The following is a 25791-nucleotide window of genomic DNA, read 5'->3' on the forward strand; positions in this document are numbered from 1 at the left end:
AATGCTGCTCTGTATTGATTATTAAATGTATTTTTCTACTTCAAAAAGTGAAAGTACCTAATTGTTACTTGGTGTCAGTCTATTGCAATCAACTGTACAGCAGAACTAAAAATGGAAGGGAAGAAATCAACACAACAAGCCAGTCAGTTGTGCTGCAGTGGGGCATCCTGAAAGGCACAAGCAGAATGACAGAGAGGGGAGTCCATCAGTCTGCTGCTATGACCTTTACTGTACAGTCACAAGTCTTCTGTCCTGTCAAACAGAAAAGCAGAATTTGTATACAAATTTCATCCACATATTTAATTGTTTGACTGCATTTCATCTTGAAGACAAACAACTAGATACTGAGTACTGTATAGTTCAATAAGGAAATCGTAGATACAGACCTGAAAGGAGTGAAGGGTTCATGGTGACTTGAAAACCATATGGACTTGCTGATATGGGAACAGGAGACTGGTAAATAAATCGGTCCTCAAACGCTGTCCCAGGATTGGCAAGCTCCTTGTCAGCACAATTTCTTCCTCTGCTTGTTTCTATAGAAGTGGGATTGCTGGTCTTCTCCTGGCTATCTGAAATTTCCATAGCGCTTTTATCCATTGCAGGGCCTGTGTGTGCTTTTCCTTGGTCACATTTGTTGAATGTCTCTGAGTCCTCTTCTTTTTTCTCCTTCTCCTCTTCAGCAGTATTTGGTGAAGAATGGGGTTTATTATCTAGCTGGAGTTTGGATACACCTATGGAACTTTCTGCAACTTTTTGATTGCTAGCTCTTCGGCCTGGTCTTCGAGCTCTTTCTCTTTGCAGACTACTTATGGGAGCATAAGGACTGCCGGCCTTCAATAGAGCACTGCCATGAAGTATCTCTAGGGCGTTACGATGAACAAACAGATCAGATGGCAGCTGGCCTTCTGGACATATCTGCCTACCTCTAAAAGCCACTGGATTTGGTGGCATTCCATGGTATAGAAATGGTGAGTCCATATCTACAAAGCCTTTTCTATGTGCCTTGTCCACCTCTCTCTGGTGATACATAGCATTCATTTCCACGTCCATCCTGGTGGTAGAAAGTAAAAGAAAGGGTACACGTGTGAGTTTGCAGAATATCTGTGATTTACTTTATTAAAACGTTTCTCATAATAAATAATTTTGTGCTATTTTCCACAGGTATAATTATTTATTTGTTTTGTTTTTTGCCTTTCTCTGAATCAACTGTGGGTATAGGATTGTGTATATGGAGGTTTTTGATTTGATAACAATTATGACTTTTAATAAAGGTCTGTAATACATACTGTCTTGACAGACAGGAATATTTCAGAGATTTACAATAATGTTGTGTTCTTCAACAGGGACAGGAATTTTTGTAAGTTTTGCCTTAGTGCATTAGAGATAATTTTTAGGATTCTAAAATATCCTTTATTAAGAAAAAAAGGTAAAACACTGTAAATATATATATGTATATTTACAGAAAATGGTATAAAAAAGAAAGAGACAATACAATAGGAAGCAAATAGGGTTTAAGAATGAAAGTACATATCAAATCCTTTGGGTTCTGGCAAAGTTTATTCAATGGGCATAAAATGGATTGGTGTTGGCTCACAAAAAAAAAAAAAAACAACTCTGGTCTTCATTTGATGTTAAAGGTTAACTGCAGACTACTGATGCAACCACTAATCATATATAGTGGCCATATTTGTAAGGCATTAATGTCTTAGTCCCTATATGTATACTAAAATACAATTCTGATACAGCCACACTTTTCTGGTCATCAAGGATGGAGTTGACAGGAATTGCCTGACCAATCAAGAGGTCTGAGGAGTGGCCGAGAGGATGTCATAATGTTTATGACCATGCAGCTGCCACGCCCTCAGATACAGTTGCCAGAATGGGATTACCTTTTGAATGAATACAAATACGGTGGGTATATCACCTAGGTAATGGAATGTGCCTAACCTGTCTCTGGCCCTCCTAGTATAGATGTTTTGATCTTTGCTGGTAATTAATTGTTACATGTGTATACATCAAACACATCAAAATTTTGACTCTGTAGGGACCAGAAATGTGTATTCTGTTTTTTTGCAGGCTAGTTAAATAATTTTATGATAGGGCAATAATGCTTAGCCTAATGCTGTTCACCGGGATGGACATCTGCTTAAGGGTTCTAATTGCTTAAGCCTGGAAACTAGAATGTTTTTTTGATAGCTTTTAAAATACCAGACTTTGGATGTTTGTTCTCTAATTGCTGCTAAAGTAGATATGACCCCACTTAGGTCCTGTTAATGGGATTTATGATAGGCCATGGCTATCTGTTTTACCATTTCTATCATATTAGTGATAATAATTGTTTAGAATGTGGCTAAGGAGATATAGTCCTGGTGTACGCTCTCTGGGGGAAGGGGGGTATGGAATCCATTCCTTGCTGGCCCCCCAGAGAGAATTCATTTTGAATCTAACCTGTGTTGCAACCTAGTGAATTTGAACAGAATAAGGGTATCCTGGTGTTTCTGACTCATTTTTGGGGGTTGCCTAGACATTGTCTTCACAGCAGCGAACTGAAGAATTGGACGTTCTAGACTGAGAAATTCAAGCTGTAGTTAGAGCTGTAATTTCAGTCCCAGAAATTTCCCATAGTTCTCAATGCAAAAATCTTTCAACTCACTATTATGCTAGGCAGCTCAGACTGGAAACAATGATTGTAGTATAACATTCATTGGTTATAGCAACAACCATGGATGTAGATAAGGAAGGGGGGGTTGGGTTGTCTGAACCCCCCCCAGCAGAGTTATATTTGTGGAAAAAATGGGAGCTTTGTAATTGTCAATGGATGGGAACAAAGCAAGCTCCTGTATTGATCTAGCCACTGCAGCTGTCAGCATCCCCCTCCTTCGTCCACGCCAATTTAGATTACAGCTCGGGCGGGGAGTTCTACTGACATCTCGGGTTAGCTTGGGCAGGGGTGGGGCGCTCCGCTTACATCTTGGGTCGGCTCGGGCAGGGAGCGGAATGTTCCGCTGACATCCGGGGTTGGCTCCGGTAGGGGGCGGGGTGCTCGGAAGGGTGGTCTGCTGACCCGGTGCACACTGTGTGGTAACATAAAGGCACCTTTTTCACTAATTTTAAATATACTGCAAGGACGGGAGCGGGAAGAGACGAGGATCAATTCCTACTCTCAGTGCCCTGGACTGCAGCAGTCTCTGGTTATCATCTGTAATCCATCCACAGTCTCCGATTATCTCCCGTAGTCTGTCCGTAGTCTCCGATTCTCTCCTGTAGTCCATCCATAGTCTCTGATTATCTCCTGTAGTCTGTCCACAGTCCTTATTACCATAGATAATTGTGGGCACACTGACCTGTATAGTATAATCATTCATTTTCCATCCCTCCCTATTATACCCATATTGTCTCATATTATACGCCATATTTCCATTGTAACTGTACTATGTAATTGCCTTTTGTTTTGTACCTTAACGTTCAGTCTTAGTTCACTTACAGTGGTGTGAAAAAGTGTTTGCCCCCTTCCTCATTTCCTGTTCCTTTGCATGTTTGTCACACTTAAGTGTTTCGGAACATCAAACCAATTTAAACAATAGTCAAGGACAACACAAGTAAACACAAAATGCAATTTGTAAATGAAGGTGTTTATTATTAAAGGTGAAAAAAAATCCAAACCATCATGGCCCTGTGTGAAAAAGTGATTGCCCCCTTGTTAAAACATACTATAACTGTGGTTGTCCACACCTGAGTTCAATTTCTCTAGCCACACCCAGGCCTGATTATTGCCACACCTGTTCACAATCAAGGCATCACTTAAATAGGAGCTGCTTGACACAGTAAGGTCCACCAGAAGATCCTTAAAAGCTACACATCATGCCGAGACCCAAAGAAATTCAGGAACAATTGAGAAAGAAAGTAATTGAGATCTATCAGTCTGGAAAGGGTTATAAAGCCATTTCCAAAGCTTTGGGAATCCAGCGAACCACAGTGAGAGCCATTATCCACAAATGGCGAAGACATGGAACAGTGGTGAACCTTCCCAGGAGTGGCCGGCCGCCCAAAATTACCCCAAGAGCGCAGCGACGACTCATCCAAGAGGTCACAAAAGACCCCACAACAATGTCCAAGGAACTGCAGGCCTCACTTGCCTCAGTTAAGGTCAGCGTTCATGCCTCCACCATCAGGAAAAGACTGGGCAAAAATGGCCTGCATGGCAGAGTTCCAAGGAGAAAACCACTGCTGAGCAAAAAGAACATCAAAGCTCGTCTCAATTTCTCCACAACACATCTTGATGATCCCCAAGACTTTTGGGACAACATTCTGTGGACCGATGCGACAAAAGTGGAACTCTTTGGAAGGTGTGTGTCCAAGTATATCTGGCGTAGAAGGAACACTGCATTTCAGAAAAAGAACATTATACCAACAGTAAAATATGGTGGTGGTAGTGTGATGGTCTGAGGCTGTTTTGCTGCTTCAGGACCTGGAAGACTTGCCGTGATAAAAGGAACTATGAATTCTGCTGTCTACCAAGAGATCCTGAAGGAGAATGTCCGACCATCTGTTCGTGTACTCAAGCTGAAACGAACTTGGGTTCTGCAGCAGGACAATGATCCTAAACACACCAGCAAGTCCACCACCGAATGGCTGAAGAAAAACAAAATGAAGACTTTGGAGTGGCCTAGCCAAAGTCCTGACCTGAATCCTATTGAGATGTTGTGGTATGACCTTAAAAAGGCCGTTCATGCTCGAAAACCCTCTAATGTAACTGAATTAGGACAATTCTGCAAAGATGAGTGGGCCAAAATTCCTCCAGGAAGCTGTAAAAGCCTCATTGCACGTTATCGCAAACGCTTGGTTGCAGTTGTTGCTGCTAAGGGTGGCCCAACCAGTTATTAGGTTTAGGGGGCAATCACTTTTTCACACAGGGCCATGATGGTTTGGATTTTTTTTCACCTTTAATAATAAACACCTTCATTTACAAATTGCATTTTGTGTTTACTTGTGTTGTCCTTGACTATTGTTTAAATTGGTTTGATGTTCCGAAACACTTAAGTGTGACAAACATGCAAAGGAACAGGAAATGAGGAAGGGGGCAAACACTTTTTCACACCACTGTATCTGTATGAAAGTTTAAAAAGCATACACTAAAAATATCTGAATAAAAAAAAATCAGTAATCAAATAAATATCAATGCTCAAATTGCTTTGTTCTTTCGTGAACATACCTTGTCATATTTTGTTTCTGAAGCAGTTCCTGTCTCCTGGCCACAAAATCCAATGGCTCTGGGTGCAGAAAGCTGCTATATCCTAAATAGACAGAAATAAAATCTCTCTTCACAAATTTTATATAAAAGCATTGTCGAAATTAAAATAATAATTCAGTTTCATTTATAAGGAAACGTTTAGTTATACATGATAAATAGATTGTCATAGAAAGTGCGTTATTTTCTTTACCTGGGCCTGAAAAAGTTCTGTTGGACATGATGCTTGAATGGCTGGGGACAGATGAACCAAACTGAGTCCCCATGTGTAGTTGTCTTGTGTCATTTGGAATGATCAAATCAGATGATGGTAACAGTTCACCTCTAATATAAAGAAATCATATTAGTCAGCTAATATGACATGTAATTCTATATTCATATACAATGTTGTACTGTGTGTTATTTTAGTGTTGAAAATATTTTTATTAAGACATGTCAAGTAAAAACAATAAACAGTAACCATCATGAGGCATATACAGACAGGAACAGTAACAGAGGTACAAATACAAGAGATCGGCTAACGACATTCGGCCACAGCCGGTCTCTGACAGGAAGCTTGGAGGGTAGAAAAGACGGCCTGTGCTCCGGTCCCTAAGGTCACAGTAGGGAGAAGCACCACTGTGTGTTATTTTACATAGTTACATGATATTGATATTTCTACTGCAGCACTTCATAGAGAACATTGACCCATTCAGATTAGTCCTAAACACTAAAAAAGTTTACAGTGTAATAGCCATATCAAATTCATACACGTATGCTAGCATCCCAGTGCTGCAAGGCAAGAGGATGCACTTCTGTACATATAAAAGTAATAAATTGGTGTCAAACTGTGTTCTAGTTCTCCAACATGCCTTTGAAAAATAATATCACACTGTAGCCATTCAAATCCCAGGAACATCTCTCATATCTTTACCATTCAAAGCTTCTAAAGCCCCATACACACTATCAGATTTTCTGCTGATTTTTTCTTCAGACTTACCAAAACCATGTAGTGAAAGGGCCTACCTGATTGCATACAAATTCAAACTCCTAAGGTTTGACCTCATATTATATGGTTTTGGTAAATCTGAAGGAAAAAAAACAGCAGAAATTCTGATGGTGTGTATGGCTTATAAAGTGCACTTGAGGGTGCTATTACTAAAGTCTTGCGGCTGGTGCTAGTTCGAGGACAAGCTCACACACAGTGATAAAACTTCCTTAAGACGTGTAAAGCCCCGGGGATTGGTTAATACATATGTCAACTGTTGGTTAGGATAGAAAAATAAATGTCTCTGTAGTTGTTTAAAAAACACAGATAGGATCTTAATTGGTAACTTAGTGCTAGACTGGTTTATGCAGTGACTCAATTTTCCAGTAAATGTCTCTATTCCTTAGTAGTTTGCATATTTTGGAAAACTCAGTTACAGTTTAAGTTTCAGTTGGGAAGTATAACTCAGCAATGCATTCATTTTTTTTTTTTCTTTTACAGATTGTTAAAGGAAAACTGTGCTGAGAGAAATGCCATGGCTGACTTTTAGTATATAAATTGCTATGGCTTCAATGTTTATACACATAGAACAAGCATGTGGATTTGAAACAGTGAAGTCAGAGCTTCAAATTTGCATACTCATTCCAGGTCAGTGACATAAAATATTAAAGAACTAGATGACAGGCAGAGAACTAGTATTTTTGTAGAGGTGGGCAACGGCAGCTTCCAGATATCCTCATTGATAAATGACCTTTGGATTACTGACATTTTACGTATCAGGCATACTGATCTTAGGCGTAAAGTATGAAATTATGTATTTGGAGATTACACAGGAAATGTTCTTCCCTGTGACAAAAGTATCAGGAACTTAAATTCCAATTGTTGAATGAATGGCCTTTATTGAGCAAAGAACAGGTTTGCTTTCTAGAGAAACCATAGGACCAAGCATGCAAGTCTCATGCGTGGCATGTACAGTATATTTTACAATTAACCCCTTTCATCTCGAGGAGCTCTTTTATATTTGCTGTAAGTCATCAACACACTTTTTTTGTATACACTTTATTTAGAAAATCCCATGCATTATTATTCTAAACCCTTTAGTAATGGAGCGAATGGCACCTTTCCAACAACCGTGGCTCAAACTGTGTTGGCATCAATGGCATCCTCTGCTGAGCTGGCATCACTACCTGTGGGTTGACAGGCATTATTTGATTTCTCATCATCATTTCTTGCCTCTGCCGCAGTTCTAGGTTTAAACACAAAAAAACATAATGACAACAAATACAACATTACCAAATTTCTGCACTGCAAATTCAAAATGAAAAGCTGATGCCAATATAAAAGCTGATGCCAAGGAAATTGTGTTAGCCATAGCAATCAGTAAGATGTGTCTGCCTAGTTTGTAACCTACATCAAAAAAGAAAGAATAGAAAAAAAGACCACATAGACTATATTACGAAAAGTTTTGGGACGTGGGGGGAGGAGCTGATGGAGGAAGTAAAACAGAGTTAGAAGCAGGATAGGGGTTTTCAGGGATCGCCTAAAGATGATATAACTGCAAAGGGTGGGCCAACTCAATATTGAACTTTACGGACTAGGGCTGGGATGCCATTAAAGTTCATATGTGTATAAAAGCAGGTGTCCCAATATTTTTGTTAATATAGTGTATGTAAATATTGTTAAGGCAAAAATGAAAAAAATAACTCGTTTTCTACACAGCTTTAATAGAATATTCCATAGGTCTCTACAATAAAGGAGTACACGGCAGGACCCACGCACAGACAAAGATGGAGAACACTGTGCTTGATTACATATAACATTTTTGCCCACAGAGATAACAGGGTTGATTTACTAGAGGCAAACTGTTTAAATTGCAAGGAAATGTTCTCTTAAATTAGTCAGTGTGGTGAAAATTCTCTTTGTGAAGAATACTCAAACATGTGCAAGGAAAAAAACATTTATTTTTTATTTTTGCTCGTACTTTATTGGATGATGGAATTCATCAAAGCATCACCTCATTCACTAAGCAAAGTGGAAATTCTAAAAGTCTGATGATCTAATAGAGCTACTCCCTAACTCAAGTGAAAGTTTACATTTTTAACACAAGGTTATTCAATAGGGCAAATGGCAAACTGCAGTAAACCATTGTAACCAGAGACAAGAGGAGATTAAGGATATGATCAACATGTACAAATACATAAGGGGTCCATATAGTGAACTTGGTGTTCAGTTATTCACTTTAACCACTTGCTGACTGCCTCACACCGATATACGTCGGCAGAAGGGCTCGTACAGGCAAACCAATGTACCTGTACGTGGCCCTTTTCAGAGGCGGGCACACCAAGCTCCATGAGTCGCGTGGCGCGTGCTGTGGGGATACCCGGGATCGCCTCACGAGGAGGAAGAACGGGGAGATGCTAATGTAAACAAGCATCTCCCCGTTCTGCCTAGTGACAGTGTCACTGATTGCTGCTCCCTGTGATCGGGAGCAGAGATCAGTGACATGTCACATGTAGCCACGCCCCCCCACAGTTAGAAAAACTCCCCAGGGCATACTTAACCCCTACACTGCCCCCTAGTGGTTAACCCCTTCACTGCCAGTGTCATTTACACAGGAATCGGTGCATTTGTATCGCACTGATTGCTGTATAAATGACAATGGTCCCAAAAATGTGTGAAAAATGTCCGATGGGTCCACCATAATGTCACAGCCACTATAAAAATCGCTGATCGCCGCCATTACTAGTAAAAAAAAAGACCCTACGTTAGACTTAACGGTAACGGTATTTCTACAAACCTTCCAGGACGGCACACCTGAGAGATGACTGGTCCTCCCTACAGGAATCACAATCACTTGACAGCTTTGTTATAAGTCCCCACCCTTCCCCTTGATCCTCAGTTCCTCAGTATGTAATAAAGTAATCCTGAACTGGTTAACAAGGAGCATTGCTCTACATAGGTACTTACCACCCAGCGTTTAGCTTATCTTTCCCTCCACATAGGGCAGGAAGTAGGCCTGCCGTCCTGGAAGGTTCGTAGAAATACCATTACCGGTAAGTCTAACATAGATTTTCTCCTATCATCTTCCAGGACAGCACACCTGAGAGGATCAAGTAAACACAGGCCTACCTTCAGGGTGGGACCACAGCTTGTAGAACCTTCCGACCGAAAGCCAAGTCTTGCTGTGACAACACTTCCACATGGTAGTGCTTAAGGAACGTATCCTGACTGGACCAGGTGGTCGCACTGCGGATTTGTTCCCAGGAGGCCCCTGCTTTCTCAGCCCAGGATGTTGCTAGTGACCTGGTTGAATGAGCTTTAACCTTTGCTGGTGCTGGAACTCCAGAGCTCTCATATGCTACAGAGATAGCTTCTCTGATCCATCTAGAAACTGAGGCTTTTGAAGCCTGAAGCCCCTTCCTAGACCCAGCGTATAGAACTAGCAGGTGACTGGACCTCCTAAAACTCTTTGTTCTTTCTAGATACTGAAGGTAAGGAGACATCTTCTTACATCTAGACAGTGAAATTTCTTTTCTTTCTCATTTTTTGGTTTATCACAGAAGGACGGCAATATTATGTCTTGCGTCCTATGAAATAAAGATGCTACCTTTGGTAGATATAAGGGGTCTGCCCTAAGGGTGACCCTATCTGGCTATACCAATAAGAATGGTTCCTTCATGGACAGCCCTTGTAGATCCCAGACTCTCCTGGCCGTAGTAACTGCTAACAAAAATGATAATTTTAAGGTTAGAAACTTAAAAGGAACCTCTTCTATAGGTTCAAAAGGGTGTTTAGATAACGCCTCTAATACCCTTGTTAGGTCCCATGGAGGGAAACTACTTTTGGCGACAGGGGAAATCCTTTCCCTGGCCAACAGAAAACGTTTGATGAGGTTTTCTTTTGCCAACCTTATATCGAGGTAGACTGAGAGGGCCGCTATCTGAACCCGAATGGTGCTGACCGCTAGGCCTAAGTCTACTCTGTCTTGGAGAAACTCCAGGATAACTGGAACAGCAGTGGAGGTTATCTGCCTTTCTTTACTCCAGGAACAGAAGGTCTTCCACACTTTAGAATAAATCTTTTTAGTCACTAGTTTTCTACTCAGGAGGAGGGTATTTATTACTCTCTCTGAGCAGCCCTTGCTATTTAGGATCTGGCGCTCACTAACCAGGCCATTAGCTGGAAAAATTCCGGCCTTGAGTGTAGTACTGGGCCTTGCCTGAGAAGGTCTGGCCTGTTCAGGAGCTTCAGTGGCTCTGCCACTGCCATCGAACTTAGGTTTGCAAACCAAGCTCTCCTTGGCCACCAGGGTGTTATCAGGAGGAGCTGGCCGGAGGACTGGCTGAGTCTCTGAAGAACTCGTGGGATCAGTAATATAGGTGGGAAGGCGTAAGCCAGTTTGTAATGCCATGTTTGAGTCAGAGCGTCTAACCCTTCCGACTCCTTCTCTTTGGAAAATCGAGAAACATATTTTTACCTTCCTGTTTTGTCGATTGGCGAACAGGTCCATTTCTGGATTCCCAATGTGCTGTACCAGGGCCTGAAACACCTCGGGGTTCAGTTCCCATTCCCCTTGTCTTATCGGCTGATAGCTTAGGAAGTCTGCCTCCAAATTGCTTTTCCCTTTTATGTGGATAGCTGAAATGGAGAGAACCCTTCCTTCCGCCCATTCCAGGATCTGTTTGGATAGCTCCAACAGGAGACTGGATCTGGTGCCTCCCTGGTGATTCAAGTAGGCTACAACAGTGGTGTTGTCAGAGCTCACTTGCCCCTGATGCTCTTTTGAAAGGCTTTTAGGGCTTCCCCCACTGCTTTGAGCTCCTTGTAGTTGGACGACATCCGACTTAGCGAGCTGTTCCATCGGCCTTGGGCTTTCTCTTTCCCCTGGTGGGCTCCCCACCCCCAGGAACTAGCATCGGTGGTAACTTTTACCAAATTCAACTGAGCCCATGGCCTTTAGGTTTTTGGGGGCTGTCCACCACTCCAGAGAAGACAGGACCTGAGGAGTTAGTAATATCTCCTGAAGGAAGAAGTGAAGGTCTCTTGAGTGGAGCTGTGCCCAGACTAAAGCTGGTATACTTGCCGACATCAGACCTAGGGTTCTTAACACCTCCCCTCTGGAGCGTGATGGGGTTTTTATCAAATCCCCCACTGAGGAAGCTAATTTTGCCACCTTGTTCTCTGGCAAGAAAAGCTTCTGCAGCCTGGTGTCCACCCTGTAGCCAAGAAAGGTCTTGACCTGTTCTGGTTTGAGAGAGGATTTTTCCATGTTGATTATCCAGCCCAGGTTTCTTAGAACCAACATAGCTTTGTTGGTGACTGACCTGAGTGGCTGAAGGCCCGGAACTCAATATATCGCCCAGGTATAGAATTAGGGAAATACCCTGGAGATGCAAGAAGGCTATTGCTTCGGCTAGGATTTTTGTAAGTGAAAAATCTCTCCTCCAACTGCTACTGCAAACCTCAGGAATGCCTGATGATCGACATGAATTGGAACATGCAGGTAGGCATCCCTGGGGTCCAGAGTCGTCATGAAGGCCTCCTTCATGAGGTTCTTTCATATGGAGTAGATACTCGCCATAGTAAACCTTTTTGTATTCCAGAAACCTGTTCAGGTTTTTTAAGTTTACTATCAGCCGATACTTTCCTGAGGCTTGCGAACGACAAATACGTGGGAGTAGAATCCCTGGTATTGTTGTTCTTTTGGTTCTGGCACCACCACTCACTGTTCCACCAATTCCTGGATACCCTCCAGGAGGGCAGCTCTTTTCAGGACATCCCTGGGGGGACGAGTTAGGGAAGTCATATAGGGGGGTTTTGCCGAAAACTCCAAGCGATAACCTTCTCGCAGGTTCTGCCAGATGTAACTGCTGTCCGAGATTTTTTCCAACTGAGGGACAAAGTTAGACAGCCGTCCCCCTACCCTGATCTTGGCGTCACTTGCTTTCTTCTGTGCCAACCTTGGGGGAAGGTAACAACACACTGTTCCTTTGTTTTCCCCTACCATAGCCCCACCTCTCATCGGGCTCCTTTTTGGCTCTATGCTGTGGTTGTCCAGGGGGGGCCTCGAAGAATTCTTCTAAATTTTTCTTTTTCTTTCTTGGCCTTTGTTGGGAATTTTTTACCCTTTTCCAAAGACCTGGACAGAACATCGTCCAAGCCCTAACCAAACAGCAAAGAACCCTGAAAAGGAAGGCCACACAGTCTACCCTTTGACGTGACATCTCCTTCCCAAGCCTTAATCCAAACAGCTCTCCTAGCTGAATTGATTAATGTGGCCGTTTTAGCCGAGTTTCTTGCAGAATCAACTGCAGCATCTGCAAGGTAAGCTACAGCTTTTCCTATCACTGACAGGGAGTCAAGGACGTCACCCGTTTCGGGTTCCTGAGCTAGGTGTTTTGTCAATTTCTCTACCCAGAAATATGCATTCCTAGCGACGCAGGCTGCTGCTAATGCTGGACCCATGGCCGATGTATTAGCTTCCCAAGCTTTTCTGAGAAGGGATTCTGCTCGGTCCATCAGATCCTTGATACTGCCTGTGTCCTCAAAGGAGAGGTCAGATAGCTTGGTGACTTGAGACAGTGCGGCATTCAATCTTGGGAGCTTAAAAAATGTCTCTTCATCAGTCTGATTAAAGGGAAACCTTCTTTTCCAGGTTTTCTGTCTGATAATCCTCCTTTCAGGCTCCCTCCATTCCTGTAGGACAAGATCCTTCAGGGATTGATGGAGTGGAAAAACCCTGGATTAAGCCTTGCTCAGCCCTCTGTATACCTTGACTTGTAAGGAGGTGACTCGAGGGGCTTCTGGAATCTCCTCAGTAGCATATATTGCCTCTAGGAGTCCGTCCAGATCCTCTACTGTAAACAGGTGTCTCCTTAACCTGGACTCTTCCTGAGTCTGACTGAGTAGGTCTGGATCCAGCTCTCCATCTGAGCTGTGTTCAGATCTAGCCTGGCTATCTATATCCCCCTTATCCTCCTCTTCCTTGTCTATCTGGGCAAGAGGGAGTGACTGTGAGGGTAGGAGAAGGGCACTCGGTCCCCCTCCAGAGAGGCTTTTCTGGGAGGATGTGCCCTCTCTAGGGGTAAGCTTGTCTGTCTCAGGGCCCTGGGCTATTGACTGCCCAGCAGCATCACGGAAGGCTTTAACTGTTGCCAGCATTTCCGTTTGCATAGATGAGAGAATGTTTTTCATCAATGCCGAAGCCTCTTTTCCTGCTAGTTTATGTATGCATTTATAGCAGAAGGACTTTGAGTGGGACTTGGGGAGTTTGTCCTTACAGTACCCACACTTTTTTGAGGAGCTATGCCCTGTAGCGGCAGGAGGGTGTTTATCTGGGACCTCCGGGGCTCCGCTGGGGGACTCAGTAAGATAAGAGACATAATATGTAACATTATATGCCTTCCCCCAAACTGCGGGCTTGTACTAGGGTGGGAGGAAGGGTAAGGAAAAGCTCAGCCTGTCCTAACTCTTCCCAGATTCCTGTCACCAAGAATCTGGGATTTCTTACCCCCTTCCCCACCTCCCTTTTCAAGGGGGTTGTACTCACCGGGCCCCGACCTGGATCTGCCCGCAGTTGTTGCTTTCCCTTCCTCTTGTTCCATGAGGAGTTTAGCATGGTCCTAGGTTGCTGGTACCGCTGGAGGGGCAGGTACAGCCAGCCAACCACTTCTCACCACCTTGCTCTGCTCTCCACACCGCTCTCCACGCTTCTCCCGGCCTTCTTAATACTTCTGGGTTGTGCTGTGACCTGACTCTGCCCACTTCCTGTGATGCGGTCATGCTTCAGAGTGAGGCTTGGAAGACAGGACTTCCTGAAACTCAGCCATGAGGAGAGCGGCTGGCGGTGGAGGTTAAAACAGCCTCAGCGATGGCGCGCACTCCCTGTGGCCAGAGCGCTGGTGCTAACTTGGGGGCGACCTGTGAGAGAGGACAAGCCTGCAGGTTAGTTCAGCCCTCCCCGGCTTCCCTAAAACCAGTCTCAACAGGGGACCATTAGACCCTCCCCGGTCATTCGGTCTTGCAAAAAAACAAACATGCTGCTGTGCTCGGGAGAAACACAATCAATACTGAGGATCAAGGGGAAGGGCGGGGACTTATAACAAAGCTGTCAAAAGATTGTGTTTCCTGTAGGGAGGAGTCCTCATCTCTCAGATGTGCCGTCATGGAAGGTGATAGGAGAAATTAATTTATTAATAAAGTGAATAAAAATGCCATAAAATTATCCCCTATTTTGTAAACGCTATAACTTTTGTGCAAATCAATCAATGAACGCTTATTGCGTTTTTTTTTTTTTTTTTAGCAAAAATATGTAGAAGAATACGTATCAAAAAAAAAAAAAAAATGTATATATTTTTGGGGGATATTTATCATACCGTAGCAAAATTTAGAATTTTTTTTTTCAAAATTGACGCTCTTTTTTGTTTATAGCGCAAAAAATAAAAACCGCAGGGGTGATCAAATACCACCAAAAGAAAGCTATATTTGTGGGGAAAAAAGGGTGTCAATTTTGTTTGGGAGCCACGTCACACGACCGCGCGATTGTCAGTTAAAGCGACATAGTGCCAAAATGCAAAACATGCTGTGGTTAGGAAGGGGGTAAAATCTTCCAGGGCTGAATCGCTTATCAAGTCGTCTAGATTAGATGACACATTACAGTGGATTAAAGTAATTGACAAAATGTACCCAAACCATTAACACTGTTAATATGTGAATGTGGTCATAGGCCAACCATAACATAGGATCTGGTTGTCAGATGTTAATATACTGAGATAAACTGTATATTTTTAGTGACGTTTATGCAAAAAGTGATGGAAACTCAATTCTGAAATTCCGTTTTAGTTAGATGCCAGCAAGTTGAATCCCACCAGCTTCTTATATCTCAGGGACTCATGTGACAAGATTTGTGGGTGGTATTGCTCTTAAATTCTACTCATCTGTAGAATATATTTAAAACCTTTTCAGGTTAATTTAGTAAAAACAAATTTGGTGTATATTATTATTATTATATTATTATTATAAAACATATTTTGTTATTACTCTTCCATCTTTCACTTATGTACATTTTTTTCTTATGCAACAGAGTATAATATTTGAAAATAAATAATTTAACACAAGCAATCATATGACTTCTTGGGTTACCTGCAGCAGACATACAGCCGGTGAACTGGTAAAGATGCTTCCCCTCCAAATTACCTTGGTCACCAATCACTGACATCGTTTCACAGTGTTTACATACAGTTACCTGTAGAACAAAAAAAAAAAAATACTTATTTGCAACTATATAATTTCAGTGATAATGCAGATTTTTAACAAGTCAGAACCACATTAAACAGAGTTTCATTAGTTTAGAGCAGAAAGAAATAGGGAAAGAAGATTGGTTGCTTGCACTTTTTATATTGTTCTGTGCCTTATTACCTTAAATGGAAGCTGCTGGAAGTCGGGTTGTAGTGAGATGTTCCCCGCCAGCCCCTCCTCCCCTTCTATCCATCCCAGGTGCTTGCAATATGTGACATCACCTGGGAAGGGTGAGAAGGGAGGAGGGGCCAGCGGGGAACAGCGCACTACAACGGGACTTGCAGCAGCTTCCCAGTGCAGCTGTGCATGAGAATAAAACGGCACATTTAATGCCCGGTACACATGATGAGATTATTGGATGAATGATCGTCCGTTTTTGCATGCTAATCTCAGATTGAATTTGATAAGTATACTTAAGTCTCGAAAATTCCCTTACGACAGAAAAAAAAATTCGGAAGTGATGCCATGTGTTGTAATGCATTTGTATTTTCGAACGATAGCTGTACTGATTAAAACGAAAATAGTATGATCAGGTATCGTACTAAAACAATTTTCATGCATGTCCGATAGAATAATATCGGATGAACTGTCATGATCGGCTCTCCAAAGCTCTGTACTAACGATCCAATTCTCATACGATTGATTCGAAAGCAGTATTTTCTGTACGATTTTCTGATCGTGTGTACGGAGCATAACAATGGTGGGCTGAATTAAGTACAGTCTCACTCCTCTTGATATATTCTTAGCAATGTACAATAAATTAAAATTCAGCAGAGAGAAACCTCAGAGGCTGTAAGTAGACTTGGGTGCTAAGGTGCAAAACCTAATGTACAGTTACTGCTGTCTCCCCTTACTGTGCCCGGCTGCTGTTTCCCCATGTAATGTTCTTTGCTGCTGCCCCCCCCCCCATGTTATGTTCCCTGCAGAACATGCCTTTACATGTAATGTGCCCTGTACTTTCCCCTGCTAACCCCCTGAGCTCTGCCCTGCTGACCCCCTGTATCCCATCCTGCTCCCCCTCTGTACACTACTTATCTCAAGCTTGACCCAGAATTGAGCATCTGTGCAGAAAAAAGCTAAACACAAGTTTCACATTAAATAGCTACGTTTTATTATTCACCCTTATTATTCAATGCTATTCCTAAGAGTATTTGTTGTTCTATCAACAGCTCGCTGATCACACCAATGTTCTGTGAGTATTAGATCCAGGGGTTCTCTGAGATCTCAAGCTTTTTGCCAAGGTTCCTCCAAGCTAAAAAGGTTGAGAACGCCTACTTTATATAGTTACATATAGTTTATACAGCACTGACAGCAGCCACATTTCTTGCTAAAAATAGTTAGCCCATACAATTTGTTTACTAACACAAAACCTGAAGTTAGACTTTAAATTCATATAAAAAGCCACCATTGGTGCTTTTAAATTTAATGCTTCTAAATTTTTATTTTTATTTCTTGGCCTTTGTTGGGAATTTTTTACCCTTTTCCGAAGACCTGGACAGAAAATCATCCAAGCCCTGACCAAACAGCAAAGAACCCTGAAAAGGAAGGCCACACAGTCTACCCTTTGACATGACATCTCCTTCCCAAGCCTTAATCCAAACAGCTCTCCTAGCTGAATTGATTAATGTGGCCGTTTTATCCAAGGCTCTTGCAGACTCAACTGCAACTGCGGTCATGCTTCAGAGCGAGGCTTGGAAGACAGGACTTCCTAAAAACTCAGCCATGAGGAGAGCGGCTGGCGGTGGAGGTTCAAACAGCCTCCGCGGTGGCCATAGTGCTGGTGCTAACTTGGGGGCGACCTGTGAGAGAGGACAAGCCTGCAGGTTAGTTCAGCCCTCCCCAGCTTCCCTAAAACCAGTCTCAACAGGGGACCATTAGACCCTCCCCGGTCATTCGGTCTTGCAAAAAAAACAAACATGCTGCTGTGTTCGGGAGAAACACAATCAATACTGAGGATCAAGGGGAAGGGTAGGGACTTATAACAAAGCTGTCAAGTGATTGTGTTTCCTGTAGGGAGGAGCCCTCCTCTCTCAGGTGTGCCGTCCTGGAAGGTGATAGGAGAAATTAATTTATTAATAAAATGAATAAAAATGCCATAAAACTATCCCCTATTTTGTAAACGCTATAACTTTTGTGCAAACCAATCAATGAACGCTTATTGATTTTGAGTTATAACTTAAGGAAAAACTTTTTTTTTTTTTTTTTTTTGGATTCATTAACCACTTTCAGACCGGACCATTTTGCTGGTAAATGACCAGAGGTCTTTTTACACTTTGGCACTGCGCTGCTTTAACTGGTAATTGCGCGGTCATGCAATGTTGTACCCAAACAAAATTTGCGTCCTTTTCTTCCCACAAATAGAGCTTTCTTTTGATGGTATTTGATTGCCTCTGCGATTTTTATTTTTTGCGATATAAACGTAAAAAGACCGCAAATTTTGAAAAAAAATGATATTTTCTACTTTTTGTTATTAGAAAAATCCAATAAACTCAATTTTAGTCATACATTTAGGCCAAAATGTATTCAGCCACATGTCTTTGGTAAAAAAAAAGTCAATAATTGTATATTTATTGGTTTGCGCAAAAGTTGTCACATCTACAAACTAAGGTACGTTTTCTGGAATTTACGCAGCTTTTAGTTTACGACTGCCTATCTCATTTCTTGAGGTGCTAAAATGGCAGGGCAGTACAAAACCCCCCCAAATGACCCCATTTTGGAAAGTAGACCCCCTAAGGAAATTGATAAGAGGCATGTTGAGCCCATTGAATATTTTATTTTTTTGCCTCAAGCGATTGAATAATCAAAGTTGTCACTAAATGATATATTGCTCACACATGCTATGGGCGTATGTGAAATGACACCCCAAAATAAATTCTGCTGCTTCTCCTGAGTACAGGGATACCACATATGTGGGACTTTTTGGGAGCCTAGCCGCGTACGGGGCCCCGAAAACCAAGCACCGCCTTCAGGCTTTCTAAGGGCGTAAATTTTTGAGTTCACTTCTCACTACCTATTACAGTTTTGAAGGCCATAAAATGCCAAGATGGCACAAAACCCCCACAAATGACCCCATTTTAGAAAGTAGACAACCCAAGCTATTTGCTGAGAGGCATGTTGAGTTCATGGAATATTTTATATTTTGCCACAAGTTGCGGGAAAATTACAAACTTTTTTTTTTTTTTTTTTTTCACAAAGTTGTCACTAAATGATATATTGCTCATGCATGCCATGGGCATATGTGAAATGACACCCCAAAATAAATTCTGCTGCTTCTCCTGAGTACGGGGATACCACATATGTGGGACTTTTTGGGAGCCTAGCCGCGTACGGGGCCCCGAAAACCAAGCACCGCCTTCAGGCTTTCTAAGGGCGTAAATTTTTGAGTTCACTTCTCACTACCTATTACAGTTTTGAAGGCCATAAAATGCCAAGATGGCACAAAACCCCCACAAATGACCCCATTTTAGAAAGTAGACACCCCAAGCTATTTGCTGAGAGGCATGTTGAGTCCATGGAATATTTTATATTTTGCCACAAGTTGCGGGAAAATTACAAACTTTTTTTTTTTTTCACAAAGTTGTCACTAAATGATATATTGCTCACGCATGCCATGGGCATATGTGAAATGACACCCCAAAATAAATTCTGCTGCTTCTCCTGAGTACGGGGATACCACATATGTGGGACTTTTTGGGAGCCTAGCCGCGTACGGGGCCCCGAAAACCAAGCACCGCCTTCAGGCTTTCTAAGGGCGTTACAGTTTTGAAGGCCATAAAATGCCAAGATGGCACAAACCCCCCCCAAATGACCCCATTTTGGAAAGTAGACACCCCTAAATTTAGGGGTACACTAGTGAGACTAGGTAATAAATGGCGGGTGCCCTGAAACTATAAAAAAATAACTAACCAACCAGCGTCACCTGTAACAGTTATATGGTGATCACTGGTGAAAGGGTTAACTAGGGGGCAATCAGGGGGCTTTATGCGGTAGTATATGGGGGTCCCTGGCGCTATAAAAAGCTGCAGCGAACCTAAATACCTACCTGCCTAACTAGCGTCACCTGTGACACTAATACAGCGATCAGAAAAACGATCGCTTATTAGGCTGGGTTCACACTGGAGCGATGCGGGAACGCCACGAATGCGCGGCGGGTTCCCGCATCGCATGCCTCCCGGCGGCAGTTCACACTGCCCTATGCGAACTGCTGGGAGTGTCAGTGAAATGTTACTGACACCCCCAGATCAGTTTGCATATCGCAGTGCGATCTGCAAACTCGGATCGCATGGTGTGAACACCCATGCGATCCGATTCTGCTGCGGGTCAAAAAAAGGGTCCCGTGCGAATTTGCGGCGGGTGCGGCGGGTGTGGCGGGTGCGGCGGGTGCGGCGAATGGCTGAACTCGAATCGCACAGAGATCGGATGTGATTTGCACTGCAGTGCGGTGCGAATCACATCCGTTCTCATAAACCGCTGCAATGTGAACCCAGCCTTAGTGACACTGGCGATGGGGGGTGATCACGGGGTTAAACCTTTATTGGGGGGGTTAGGGGGGTACCTTAGAACTAAAGGGGGCTAACCCTAACTGCCCTAACAGTTATTAGTCACAAATGACACCCGCCGGGTGATCAGGGGGTTAAACCTTTATTAGGTAATAAATGGCGGGTGCCCTGAAACTATAAAAAAATAACTAACCAACCAGCGTCACCTGTAACAGTTATATGGTGATCACTGGTGAAAGGGTTAACTAGGGGGCAATCAGGGGGCTTTATGCGGTAGTATATGGGGGTCCCTGGCGCTATAAAAAGCTGCGGCGAACCTAAATACCTACCTGCCTAACTAGCGTCACCTGTGACACTAATACGGCGATCAGAAAAATGATCGCTTATTAGGCTGGGTTCACACTGGAGCGATGCGGAAACGCCGCGAATCCGCGGCGGGTTCCCGCATCGCATGCCTCCCGGCGGCAGTTCACACTGCCCTATGCGAACTGCTGGGAGTGTCAGTGAAATGTTACTGACACCCCCAGATCAGTTCGCATATCGCAGTGCGATCTGCAAACTCGGATCGCATTGTGTGAACACCCATGCGATCCGATTCTGCTGCGGGCCAAAAAAAGGGTCCCGTGCGAATTTGCGGCGGGTGCGGCGGGTGTGGCGAATGGCTGAACTCGAATCGCACAGAGATCGGATGTGATTTGCACTGCAGTGCGGTGCGAATCACATTCGTTCTCATAAACCGCTGCAATGTGAACCCAGCCTTAGTGACACTGGCGACGGGGGGTGATCACGGGGTTAAACCTTTATTGGGGGGGTTAGGGGGATACATTAGAACTAAAGGGGGCTAACTCTAACTGCCCTAACAGTTATTACAGTCACAAATGACACCAATGCAAAAAAAAAAAAAATTACATTGGTGTCACTGTGACTGGGGGGCAGGGGTAATTGGGGGGGTGATCGGGGGGTAAAGGGGGGGTGTGAGTGTGCCTGGCATGTTCTACTGTGTGTGTAGAGTGTTGGTGCAACTCACCGATCCGCTCTCCTCCGTGTCGGAACGAAAAATACCGACACGGAGGAGAGAATACATCACTTCCTCTCCTGTGTTTACATTACAGGAGAGGAAGTGATGTCACGGGGGATTTCTATTCGTCGGGAGCGATCGCGAGGGGGTGGCCATGAATGAATGGCCGCCCCCTCGTCCCGGATCGCTCCCGGACCAAAACCGACCGCCGCAGGCACCAGGCGGGGGCCCGATCGGGCCCCCGACCCGCGGGAGGCAAGGGACGTACATGTAAGCCCTTATGCCTGCCCGTGCCATTCTGCCGACGTACATCGGCGTGCGGCGGTCGGCAACTGGTTAAACAGCTTTTAACCACCTGTGGCCATCATTCGGCCATAGCGCGGATGTAAATTCCCTGTGCACGCGCCCTGCAGGTTGCGTGCAGAGCGCTCTGTGATCACCGAGGTTTCGGTCCCTTACCATGTGATCAGCTGTCAGCCAATGACAGCTGATCACATGATCAAAACAAAAGCTCGGTGATCGCTTTTTTTTTTCTCCTCACGCTGACAGCTCACCATAAAGGGACATCAGTCCTGAAATGGAAGAGACAATTATGCCTCATAATTGCAACCTGAAAGTGCCCAAAAGTGCCATCTATCAATGCCCACAAGTGCCACCTATCTATGCCCACAAGTGCCACCTATCAATGCCTACCAGTGGTTCCAATCAGTGCCACCTAGAAGTGATGCCTATCAGTGTAACTGATCAGTGCCCATCAGTGCAAATCACTGATGCCCATCAGTGCCCATCACTGCCACCTCATCGCGTACATCAATGACGGACAAAAAATACCTGTTTTAAAATTTTAACAAAAAATAAAAATTACACAGCTGATCAAATCAAAAGAAAGCTCTATTTTGGGGGAAAAAAAATATAAAAATTTCATTTGGATACAGTGTTGTATGACCACGCAATTGTCATTCAAAATGCTGAAGTTGGTCTGGATAGGAGGGGGGTTTAAGTGCCCAGTAAGCAAGTGGTTAATCATTTTACATACAGTTGGCAAAAGTACACGTATCTACCTTGACATTAGCCTCTTGTAAACACATTCACAACAGCACAAGACCGGGAAAGGGAGAATAAGCACTAGGTGCTAATAACCAGGCTCTGGGCTCAATAAGAAAAAAATAAAATAAAAAATTTAGAGTTATTGTAATAAATATTAGGCTTTAGCAAAAAAAGAATTATTAAAGCAAGATGCAGCTTGTTTGAATGTGCTGGCATTCACAGACATGTGGCAATGATGGAGCAGTGCCAGAACACAACAAGTTAGCGTAACACTGGCTTATTTCCATTTGCATTATGCCCAGATATTAGAGACTGTTTCCTGTCTGTTCACATTATGTAGGAAAGCTCAGAGTGTCGTGGAGCGTGAAACGATGCTAAGCTTATTGTCGCAGTTTAGAAAAGAGAACCGACATGGACAGAAAAAGACAAAAGGGAAATGTCCTGTAATAATAGCTACAAAACCACATTCCTTCTTAAAAGGAGAAGTTTACCTTTTTAAAAAAATAATAAAATGCACAACTTTTAAAATAATAAAAATGTGCATTTTTTTTGTTTTTACTAGGAGCCTGGAAAGCATTGCACCTGCGATCAGCAGATGGAGAGTGCCATGCAGGACTCCTGCAGACTGTCAGTGTATCTGTCTGCTTGTACCTCGTGTGTGCAGGCAGATACACACTGATAGGAAGAGACAATGAACTACCTTACAGTTTTTCCACTCCGAACTCTGGGAATGAATGATATGGCCAGGCGGGTTGAGCGCCAAAAGGCAACGTTTTATTTAAAATAGCGACAGTGGGGGGGGGGGGACGACAGCGGAGATATGATGGATTTTCTTTCCCTGCACCACACAGTGTACACAAAAACATTATATGTCACTGATCATCGCCATTGCTAGTATATAAAAAGAATCCAATATATATGCCATAGTTTGTAGACACTATAACTTTTGCGCAAACCAATCAATATACACTTATTGGGATTTTTTTTATCCAAAATATGTAGCAGAATACATATTTGCATACATATACATATTTGCATAAACTTTGAAACTGAAGATTTTAGATAAAAAAAAAAATGTATTGAACATGTTTTATAGCAGAATGTAAAAAAAAAAAACAAAAAAAATAAAAACAACTATGTATATATTTTTTTTAAATGGTTGTCTTTTTTGTTTATAGCACAAAAAATAGAAACCCAGTGTTGATCAAATACCACTAAAAGAAAGCTCTATTTGTGGGGAAAAAATTACAATATTCATTTATGTACAGCGTTGTATGACCACACAATTGTCAGTTAAAGTAATGCAGCGCCACAGCCCAAAAAATGACCTGATCATGAAGGGGGGTAAATGTTCCAGAGGTCAAGTGGTTAAAGTGGTATTAAACCCAAAAACAAAAATTGTATATATTGCAGCTTACTAAGTTTTAGATGTGATTGCTGCATTCGTTTTCTGTTTTCGTTTTTTTTCCCCTGGTGATTCAGCCAGTGACACACTTGCTGTCTTAGCCCTTGTACACACGGTCGGACAGTCTGACAACCAAATCCATTGGATTTTGTCCAAAGGATTTTGTCTGAAACTGTTGCATACACATGGTCGGACAAAGTTGTCGGAAAATCGGATTGTACATAACGTGATGACGTTATTTCATTACGACGGGACTACGTTCAGGCTAGTAGCCAATAGCTTTGGTCTAGGAATTTGATCTGAGCATGCATGCCACTTTGTCCGTCGGAGTAGGCTACACATGATCGGAGTATGTCCGATCGGAGCATGTTGTGAAAATTTTATAGACAAGTTGGAAAACTTGTAACAATCCGATGGAGACCACACACAGTCGGATTATCCGACAATACGGTCCGATCGGACACATTCCGTCGGAATCTCCGACTGTGTGTACAGGGGCTTAGGATGTCTCTTCTCTGGATGGAGAAACAACGGAAACACCTTTAACCAATTCAGCCCCAGAAGAATTTACTCCCTTCCTGACCAGAGCACTTTTTGCGATTCGGCACTGCGTCAATTTAACTGACAGTTGCGCAGTCGTGCGACATTACACAAAAAAATAAAAAAATTGTGTCCTTTTTTTCCCACAAATAGAGCTTTCTTTTGGTGGTATTTAATCACCTCTGTGGTTTTTATTTTTTGCGCTACAAACAAAAAAAAGAGCGAAAATTTTGAAAAAAAACCCCACAATATTTTGTAATTTTTGCTATAATAAATATCCCAATTTTTTTTAAAAAAAGCTAATTTCTTCTCAGTTTAGGCCAATATGTATTCTTCTGCATTTTTTTGGTAAATAAAAAACAAACAAAAAAAAACGCAATAAGCGTATATTGATTTGTTTGCGCAAAAGTTATAGCATCTACAAAATAAGAGATAGATTTATACCATTTTTATTATTATTTTTTTTTTTACTAGTAATGGCGGCGATCTGTGATTTTTATTGTGATGCGACATTATGGTGGACACATCGGACAATTTTGACACATTTTTGGGACCTTTGGCATTAATATGGCGATCAGTGCTATAAAATGCATTGATTACTGTAAAAATTTCACTGGCAGTGAAGGGGTTAAGGCTAGGGGGAAATCAAGGGGTTAACTGAGTTCCCTGGGAGGTATTTCTAACTGACGAGGGAGGGGACTGACTAGAGGAAGTGACGGATCGTAGTTCCTAGCTAATAGGAACACACGATCTGTCACTCCTCTCAGAACAGAATGGGGAAGTGTGTGTTTACACACACTCATTCCTGTTCTGTGTCTTCTGCTCAACATCTCACGTGGCCACGAGCATCGGCACCCCTGCTGCGCAGTGGGTGCGTGCCTGCTATCCCGACCCCATGAGCCAACATATAGCTATAGCACAAGGGAGCCAAACTGCGGTGGCTAGTCGGGAAGCGGTTAAACAGCAGCATTCTCAGTCTATGGAGAGGGTAGTGTTTGATGCACCAGCAGATTTAGAATTCCAGCTAAAACTTTTTAAGCAGTTAAAGCAACAGTTATATTTTTATTTTTTGATGCGCCTGAAGCATTTCGCTCTGCTCCTTGGAACTTGATCATGATTAAGCTTCAAGGGGGGGAATGAAACACGTTGGGGCATGGCCTGGCTAGAGTCCGGGCTGAAGCTATCCTTCATCTCACTTCATGCACATTGGGTCTGCTTCATGCGGCTTATGGATTTTTTCCTTTGACATTGCTGCAGCTTGGAGCTAAGACAAGCTCCCTGTCCCCACTCACAGTGGTCTAGTTGGAATTTACCGCTCTACCTGAGCCTAAATTTTGTCTTTTTGACCATTGTAAGCACGTAAGCATGTAAAACTTATGTATGGAGACTTGTTTCATCTCTGTGTATTATCTGAGGCTGTTCCCTTCACTGGGTATAGGAGAGGGTTTACATCCTCTTTAAAGGAAGTTAAAAACTGTCAGGATTTACCAGTTGAAAATAAAGAGAAAAAGGCCTTAAAAGGAAACTAATACAACCACCACATCCAAGAATCAGTTGTCAGGACTGGCTTAGCCCTTCCTCCTCTGGGCTGGCCGCTCAGCTGTCGGCTAATTGCCAGCTCTCTTCTCTTTCCGCAGTTACCAGCTGTTGTTACCAGATGTCATTTCCACTGCTGGTTTTTCGATGGACCCAGAGAAACTGTTGGCAGTCCTACAGTGGCCTCGACCCGTGGGTTTACGTCCTCTGCAGCGTTTCCTGGGCTTTGCCAAT

At 43.0% G+C, this 25791-nt stretch overlaps 1 protein-coding gene across 1 annotated transcript in view; it reads right to left on the reverse strand.

Moving 5' to 3' along the window:
- The window catches only part of SAMD7 (sterile alpha motif domain containing 7), a 120374-nt gene that overhangs the window by 33951 nt on the left and 60632 nt on the right, over positions 1–25791 (reverse strand). Inside the window, exons 2-6 of the mRNA XM_077488008.1 lie at positions 15357–15459; positions 7335–7461; positions 5442–5572; positions 5213–5294; positions 387–1051 (exon numbers count right to left, since the gene is read on the reverse strand). Coding sequence (XP_077344134.1) covers positions 387–1051; positions 5213–5294; positions 5442–5572; positions 7335–7461; positions 15357–15432 — 1081 coding nt within the window. The 5' untranslated portion in view covers positions 15433–15459. The remainder of the gene's footprint in view (positions 1–386; positions 1052–5212; positions 5295–5441; positions 5573–7334; positions 7462–15356; positions 15460–25791) is intronic.

Source organism: Lithobates pipiens, unplaced genomic scaffold (genome assembly GCF_037356315.1).
Source record: "Lithobates pipiens isolate NorthernLeopardFrog02 unplaced genomic scaffold, aLitPip1_a1.2 Scaffold_18, whole genome shotgun sequence".
Lineage (NCBI taxonomy): Eukaryota > Metazoa > Chordata > Amphibia > Anura > Ranidae > Lithobates > Lithobates pipiens.